The sequence below is a fragment of the Lactuca virosa genome, chromosome 7, assembly GCF_052849685.1.
Source record: "Lactuca virosa cultivar CGN04683 chromosome 7, Lactuca_virosa_CGN04683_v6, whole genome shotgun sequence".
NCBI lineage: Eukaryota > Viridiplantae > Streptophyta > Magnoliopsida > Asterales > Asteraceae > Lactuca > Lactuca virosa.
In genome coordinates this window covers 122,072,649-122,081,552 of record NC_136432.1, presented here as the reverse complement: position 1 = coordinate 122,081,552, position 8,904 = coordinate 122,072,649, and the positions used below count along the sequence as shown (strand labels likewise).

Sequence of the window (8,904 nt, the reverse complement as noted above, 5' to 3'; positions counted from 1 at the left end):
TTTTTTTTTTCATTTTTTAGATAATCTAAATGATAAAATAATATGTAAAAATAATTTCGAAATTTTTTATTTATTTTGTATTTACTTTTTTTTTTTATTTCCAAAATGAATAATTAGGATTGTATCGGCATATTTCACAAAATATGATAGTTGACGTTGCATTAGCTAGTTTAATGAAAATAAGGTTTTCAAAAGTGTATTGCAGTTTTTGAACAAATGACTTTCTGACAAATTGGCCCTGCAAAACTAATATGGAGTAGACAATTTTGGTTGTTTGAGGCAAGATGGTGCTCGGCAGCTTAGGTTCTCCAACTGTTAGAGCTATATATCCTGTCTTGTCACAAACAAACTCCGTTTACCTTTGTTTGTTATTTTGTTTTTCTCCAATGCACTTGTGATCCGTAAGAGGCTTTGCACTTTTGTCCTGACATTCGTCCTGATGGGGATTAAACTTTGCCTTATATACAGTTGTGCAGCCGGCAACACCAAAACTTATAGTATTATATAAGAGTTTTTGATTATCATGGGCACTTATATAAATTCCAATTACTCTAACTAGTAATGTGAAAGCAACATATCTAACATCGAGATTAGTCTATAATTCCCTTGTCACAACATCCATGAAATCAAAGCCGTCAATTTTAAGTATCGCTACCACATATTGTTAAAATGGTTACCATTAAAATCTAAAGGGGTTATATATTCTCTTTATATGCCTAAATACAAAAAGCATCCCAAGTCATATAAGTAAATTAAGGAAAATTCATGTGAACAAACAATATCTACCCTTTAGTTTTCGTTGTTTCTTGTTTAATCATATAGTCGTGCTATGGGAATGCATAATTTATGCACCAACCATTCTTATAAAATAATGCTTAATGTAAGAAGCCTCGAAAGGTGGTGCCGTTCAAGAAAAATAGAGCATGGGTCTATAAATAGGAATGCCAATAAAGTAGGCAACTCATCAGTTGCGAGGATAAAAGATAAGTCACCGACAAACTTATACACATATACACAGAGGAATCTCATGAGTACTCAAATGGAGAGATCCAATTCAGTACTACAACCCCCAGCTTTTGGGAATTTGATCACAGTTCTTAGCATCGATGGAGGCGGAATTAGAGGTCTTATCCCAGCTATTATCCTCGACTGTCTTGAGACTGAGCTACAGGTATGTCATGCTTCTTTGATTTCTTTATGTTCATCTCTTTTATTATTTTGTTTGTTTGAATTTGTATGATATCTTCTCCTCCATCTTGCTATTCTGATACTTCATTTGTACTTGGTATTTACGTAAAAACGAGAAAAAAATAAAGAAAACAGTAAAACCAGGAATTGGAATACTACTATAATTTTCATGGATCTCTCCTGTCTTTTTATAATTCTTGTTGTTGGAGACGTTAACTTATATGTATGCTGTATGTTTCAGAAATTAGATGGTGAAGACGCAAGAATAGCAGACTATTTTGATATGATTGCCGGGACAAGTACTGGTGGTCTCATCACTGCGATGTTAACGGCTCCAGATGAAAAAAAGCGCCCTTTGTTTACCGCTAAGGCCATCAAGAAATTCTACCTCCAAAAGTGCCCCAAGATCTTCCCTCAAGATTGGTAAAAACTTCAAGTAAATTCAATTTGGAACGTTATGAGTTTAACTATCCAAACACAACGGAGTTAAAATACAAAGTTGAATTAACAAATCTAAATAAACGATTTTATAATATATATATATATATATATATATATATATATATATATATATATTAGAAACAAGTTATGCGTCTATGGTTAGAAGAGAATATAGTGACTACAGTAAATATATAGAAGGTAGTAGATTTAAGATGGCGTCGGGAAGACGGGAATCCATATAAATTTTTTTATTTTTTATTTTTTTTTAGATATGTGGAAGAACTCTCTCTCTCTCTCTCTCTCTCTCTCTCTCTCTCTCTCTCTCTCTCTCTCTCTCTCTCTCTCTCTCTCTCTCTCTCTCTCTCTCTCTCTCTAAAGTTTAACACTTTACTTTGTTTATTTTTCAAAGATCTTAAAATCTCGTGCATAAATCTGTTTATTTCCTAGTTAATGTGGGGTTTAAGATTTATGGTTTAGACTTTGTAAATGTACTTTGTGTAATGTTAGATTGTAAAACAAAGTTAGGTTAATGAGCTAATTGACCTTCGCTTTACTTATTTAATGTTTACGTTGTGTCTGTTATTTAAACCGCTCAAAAAAAATTTTATCTGTTTATTGTAGATCTAAGCTTGTATAGGTCTAAGCTAGGGTTAATAGATGGTATGTATTTTTGCCATCTCTATAGGTGTCATATACGGAATACAGATTTTTCTTTAAGAGCTGATAGCACAAAAACTCTTCCATTTATTTCTTTTCTTATTTTTTCTTCACTTTTTTCATGTATTACAAATCAACCTGTGTACTTGAATTTATACTATATTCAAAGCATGCCTTACGAAAAAGATATTGACATTTTCTGATTTCTTGAATAGCGGCAATTCGCTAACAAAATTTGTTAAGAACTTCTTTGCACCACTATATGATGGGAAGTACCTCCACGACTGCATAAGGAAGAGGCTTCCTAACATCAGATTGGAAGATACATTAACTAATGTTGCAATACCTACTTTTGATATCTCGACACTACAGCCAACAATCTTTTCCAGCTATAAGGTTTTTCCTTTTTCTTTTGTGGGACATAATTACGATATTATTATTGTTTTTAAACAAAAATTCTAATCAACGAAATATATGTGCCATTTTATTTTTCATGTTGATAGATGAAAAAAAAACCGTATTTGAATGCCTTGTTGTCGGATATTTGTATCGCAACATCAGCAGCACCTACTTATCTTCCACCGCATCATTTTGAAACCATTCATGAGGGACAGAAGCATGAGTTTAACCTAGTTGATGGTGGTGTGGCAGCAAATAATCCAGTAAGAATACTTACTATCTATTCTATAATCCAATTGTTTGACTATGTTATTTATCTTTACATTTTCATTGACCATGCATTAAATAGTCCTAACTTATTTCTCTTCTTTTAAAGACTCTTATTGCAATGGGAGAAATTGCTAAGCAACTTATTCGTAAAAACAATGCCTTTCACGCACCTCAATCCCTGGAGTATAATAAATTTTTGGTTATCTCTATCGGAAGTGGGGAATGCAAAAAGAAATGGAATTATAACCCGGATGATGCTTCAAAATGGGGCTTGTTAAAATGGTGGTACAATGCCAATGGGTCTGTTCCCCTACTTGATATTTTTACTCAAGCTAGCACTGATATGGTTGATATCCACCTTTCTGTTGTCTTCAAAGCCCTTGGCGTTGAAAACAATTACCTACGCATCCAGGTTTGTGTGTAAACTTTATGCTATAAGAATAAGTATAACTACCATACGTTATGGCAATAAAATATAAGTCATCCAAAGGAATTACTACACATAGAAATTTAGGTTCAAGTGAGTTTTTATTTTACACCAAGCTTTATTTAAGAAAAGGTTAGAAAAGTTTAAGTGAGTAATACGTAGTTATATTTTTATCTAAAATTACTCTCAAAGATGAATTTAATGATTATATTGTAACAAGGAGCTCTACGAACACAGGAGGATGGCTTAAAACATTCATTGTCAGAACTTGATAGAGCTACCACCGACAATTTGAAAGAGTTGACTGATGCTGGTGAGGCCTTGCTCCAAAAAAGAGTTTCGAGGGTGGACTTGGATACAGGCAAATTTGTCCCTTGCAGCGAAAAAAGTAACGAAGTGGCTCTCAAAGAGTATGCATCTTCATCAACTACTATTTGATGCATTTATCTACTGTGTGAATAACAATATGTTTTCTTGTACAGCTTTGCAAAACAACTTTCAGAGGAGAAGAAACTCCGTGACCTTCCATCGCCACGAATAGTGAATTCAAAACCAGAACCTTGTATCATGTTGGAGACAAAGCCTAATTTTGGGCCATTCGAAGAGTTACGCATCAATGTATGAAGGAAAAATAGTTTCAATTACGAAATTACTTTCACGGTGATGTAGGGCTAAGATTGCCTTACATATGATCTAGGCTTGTCTAGTTATGTTGAGAGAAATCAGTGTGTTCTATATTACTTTTAACTAGCTACTTTATGCATCTTAGTAGCGTGTCGTCATTCTCCTAAAAGTGTTGTTGGTTCAATGTTAACAAGATTTGAAAAAACATCACTTTTTTTTTCACTTATAAGCTGTAGATATACTTTAATGCAATGGTGTGCACTCTCATCTTATTTGTTATTATGCTCTCTATTATTGATGAGGAAAAGGATATTACATTGGAAAAAGCGTAGTCTATGTTGGAAATGGTTTAGCTACATAAAAGAAGTTGTTAGCGTATTATATTGTGGCTTATATTTAGCGACAAACTTTTTCAATACATTGAAAACAATGTTTGTAATCGGTTGTTGTTTACTCCTACCAAATTTGAAAACAAAATTTAATAACCAAATGTAAACAATGGAATCAAGGACGGAGAGATGGCTTATAACATCGACAAATTAGCGTCAGATACATGTTCAAAGGATGAGCGTCGGATTATAGGCAAAGATTTTTCAACACGTCACTATTTTACATAATAAACAGTTATTAGTTAATGTTAATTTAGTAAGTAGTTTTCTCTTTGAAAATTAAATCAAGTGATCAATACTACTAGATTTCAGAAATGAAGCAAGCCAAAATGGTGTGAATTTTCCGAGGATTACCGGTGAGGTGAGGGATAGGGTTTGATTCTGTTTTTCAGGTGAATACTACTGGATTTCAGAAATGAAGCAAGCCTTCATAACCTACGGTTACTCGAGGAAATTGCAAACCTCCTATGATCTAAGGAAATTTAAGAGTTCAACAATCCGATGATAGAATACGTTGGGAAAATCTTTAAGCCCTAACAAGCCTTTGCAACTGACATGGGAAGAATTATTGACCCACTTCAAGCGCAAGTTTTGCATAGCAGAAAACATGTTGGAGTTAGACAATCAACTCCTAACATTGAAAAGGGAAGCATGTTTGTTGATGAGTTTACTAATGATTTCACTGACAAAATGGAGTTTTCCCTACGTGTTGTTTCAGAGAAACTGTCAAAAATTGATAGGTACTCCAAGAGACTACCTTTATAATATTTTGTGCCGGTTAAGCAGCGACCTACTTTTAAGGTGGCTATCTTAGCTTCAAGGTCCGTAGAAGACATGATCAAGAGAAGAACTGCCAACAAGACTGAAGTTGACGAGAAGGGGAAAATTGAAGCACCCCCGAACTCCCTGTAAAAGAGTACATTCTCAAAGTCTGACCAGACAGCAAGAGATCTGGGGGAACAATGACGCAAAATGGTGTGATAAGTGTTTGAAGAAGCACTTTAGTAGATGCGACGGGGAAATGACCTGCTATAAGTGCAAAAGGGATGGTCACTATTCCAAATATTGTACATTAAAATAGAAGATATGTTACGGATGTGGAGGTAAAGGGGCATATTTATAAGGATTTCCCAAAGAAAGACAAACTAGCAGGGATGAATACGCCGCCAAAACTACAGGCAAGGGCATTTCAGATGATCCTGGATGCAACAAAAGATGGAACTGTAACACTCAGATTTTTCAAATAAAATTTTCATTTTTAATTCCACACAAAAACAGTTTAACATCTCTCGTACTCAATTTATAAATGTTTCAAAACACGAACATAAAAATGTTGGTCACATATCCCAGAATCCTCAGTTCATAAAACAACAAGCTGGTGTGTACAATCATGTCAGCGCCTTCCCGTGATCCTGATATGTACCTGAAACACATCTCTCACAACACTGTAAGCACAAAGCTTAGTGAGTTCCCCAAAATACCATACATAAATAATTAGCATCTCATGGCTAAATCTCGATAAGGACCCTCCGGTCATGTGTTTCAGTGAAGACCCACCGGTCTCACGGCTCGGGTTGGACCCTCCAGTCCTGTATCTCAGTGAGAACCCTCCGATCTCACAACTCGGTTTGGACCCTCTGGTCTTATCTCAATAAATGCACAAAATAATATACAACATAAATCACAAAGACATAATGCATAATATCACATATCTCAGTATAAACGCATAAGACCCTCCGGTCAATAACACAGATAAGACCCTTCGGTCGCACAGTAATTACCACTCAGATAAGTATGGTGAGAAGACTCACCTCGTAAGTAAAGCAAGTATGTCTTGTACTCAAACTGTCGGCTTAGACTCCGCCTACATGTATCACAATCATCTCTAATTAACAATTTCCATTAACAACTCTAAAGATGTTAAGCTAACTCCTCTACTAAATCTCAGAAAGGGTCTCCAAAGTCCACAACTTGACCAACCCTACATATATCACAGTAATTACCATTTTACCCCTCCATGGTCTCTAAAGTCCACAACTTGACCAACCCTAAAAAGTCATCGGAAGTCAACACTCAAGTCAACAGTCCATGTTGACTCAACTCGTCGAGTGCATCTATGCGACTCGTTGAGTTCCTTCTGTTTTCAGAAAATCGGGAGAAACTCGAGTCAACTCATCGAGTTTGCATAATGTCTAGAGTATCGGGGTAAACGTTAATCAACTCGTCGAGTTCCTTCAACCTATTCTCTCATTCAGACGCTTTTAAGCGAGACTAAGGCCCCAAACTCTAGATCTAGCCTCCTAGGGCTGAGATACCATGTAAAGTTGCAAGCTTTATGTCCATGCATGGCACTTAGGGGATAACTTTGCCAAAACAAGGCTCAACAAGGGGTTTAAGGCATGAAGATTGGCCAAAGTTTTATAAAGCTTGAGTCTTTAGGCCTAAAGGGCCTAATATTGTCTTGATCTGAAGTCTTAGCTTCAAGGCATGCTCAAAACCAATAATGACTCAAGAAGAAGCTATAAATGGCCATAAACTCTGTAATGGAGAGATCTAATAAACAAATGATCAAGGTAATGGCTTTTTACCTTCAAATGGCTACTACAAATGAATGGATATCGGATCTATAGACTCCTTCTTGTTCCAAGTTCTTCACTCTTTAAGGAATGCACCAAAACACACACTCTTAGCCTTAACACACTCTCAAGGTGGAAGGAAACTCGATTAGGGTTTGTCTCTGGGTGATAAGGTGATGAGGGAGGCGGGGTAATGGACTTAAGGTCTTTTAAATAGGGTGCAAACCCTAAAAATTAGGGTTTTCTCACTCAGCTCCAACTCGTCGAGTTGAGCCCTGCAACTCATCGAGTAGATTTGTAAAATTGTGCGGCCTCCTTGGTCTCTACACGACAAGTTGGGGCCCCCAACTCGTCGACTAGGTCCTACAATAAACATAAAACCCTAAAATTCCATACTTGCGAATCGGGATGTTACAGGAACGGAAGTTACTTGAGGAAATCAAGAAAATAAAGCTGCTTATCTGGAGTCTAAAGCATGAAGTGTTCGCCCCACGTATGTGGTATTGTAATACAAAGAATGATATAAGACGGATATGGTTTAATAAATTTTGAAGATTATTGTAATCATTTTCAAAAATTATAAAAAATCTCTAAATTATGCTAAATTACTATGTGATTCTTTTCGTGTATGGTGACTTGGAAACTACAAGACAACTTTTAGGACAAGTACGAGTAGGTATGGAAGGTGGTATTGGCCCTTACTACCAGAAGCACAGGACTTGTACTGGGATCAGGAGGAGTCATAACGTCACTAAAAGCGCTAGTAGCATAATTTTTTTTCATGTCCTTCGTTACCATTGTTTCAGTAATGGATAAGAAGATGATTGTTATTCCGACCCTAGTGGTCATACAAAATAGACTCTGACTAAGATAAAAGCTACAAAGAGAGTTACTCGGTTTAGAGAACCAATTTCGATGTAGCATTCGACTTTAGTCAAGAGATTGAAGGGAATGAGAATAAAAGTGATCGACTGAAGTATCGCAATCGTCGTTAAGACTAAGGAGCCAATAGCTAGAAATGCAACCTACCATGATGTTGTTGTACCACATTAGAACATGAAGGGAATGAGAATAAAAGCGATCGACTGAAGTATCGCAATCATCGTTAAGACTAAGGAGCCAATAGCTAGAAATGCAACCTACCATGATGTTGTTGTACCACATTAGAACATGAAGGAAGGTATCCTCTATGCTAGATTCTGACTCAAAAAGACTTGAGTATATCCATTGCAACATGCGATGGAAGGTCATTAGGATATGTCCATTTGGTATGTTACAGCAGCCAAAGTAAAGACCTTATCATGGATTAAATGTATTTTAGCAGGAGCAGGAGTCTACAATGAAGATCAAGTTTGTAACTCGAAGTTTACGATTGAAGTTCCGACAAGTAATGAAAATCACATGCAAGGTTGAGCACCGCCAACAATTTTAAATTCCAAGAGTCTAATACTCGTCTCGAAAGACATAAGAGCTACTATTATTACCTAGGATGGGAAGGTGACGTGTAATGCCCCAAATTTCAACCTAAAATTTTCGATTAAAACTTTAAGTATTTATTTAATTAACAACTTCCTGATCTTAAAAAACATTTATCAGAGTATCATTAAAAGTTATCAAGTACACAAGTCCCTCATTGATGTGATGCAATCGAGCCGTGCCCCTCTTTTAATATAAGAAAACCAGAAACATGTAGACCACAAATAGTAAGCAAAAAGCTTAGTGAGTTTCCAAACCACACATAGCACATCACAAATAAACAACTATGAGTTATCAGCAATCCTGGGGACTATCAGCAGTCCCAGTGGGCTAACAGCATGCCCAGTGCGTTATCAGCTACCTGGAGACTATCAGCAGTCCCAATGGGCTAACAGCACGTTCGGTGGGTTATCAGCAACCCTGGAGACTATCAGCAGTCTCAGTCACATATAAACTG

At 36.2% G+C, this 8,904-nt stretch overlaps 1 protein-coding gene across 1 annotated transcript; it reads left to right on the top strand.

Annotated features, from left to right (window-relative positions):
- The first annotated feature begins 780 nt into the window (after positions 1-780).
- On the top strand, positions 781-4,285 carry LOC145123870 (patatin-like protein 2). Its single transcript, XM_079059068.1, has 7 exons — positions 781-1,171; positions 1,430-1,611; positions 2,502-2,682; positions 2,790-2,948; positions 3,062-3,367; positions 3,620-3,792; positions 3,865-4,285. Exons 1-7 carry the CDS (start codon positions 830-832, stop codon positions 4,004-4,006), a joined length of 1,485 nt encoding a protein of 494 aa, XP_078915194.1. The 5' UTR covers positions 781-829; the 3' UTR covers positions 4,007-4,285.
- The last annotated feature ends 4,619 nt before the right edge of the window (positions 4,286-8,904 follow it).

Excerpts from the sequence above, each read along its gene's own strand:
- LOC145123870 (XM_079059068.1), top strand. The coding sequence starts at position 830 with ATGGGAATGCATAATTTATGCACCAACCATTCTTATAAAATAATGCTT. Across the intron at positions 1,612-2,501 it reads AAGATCTTCCCTCAAGATTG|CGGCAATTCGCTAACAAAAT; the intron begins GTAAAAACTTCA and ends TTTCTTGAATAG. Across the intron at positions 3,368-3,619 it reads ACAATTACCTACGCATCCAG|GAGGATGGCTTAAAACATTC; the intron begins GTTTGTGTGTAA and ends CTACGAACACAG.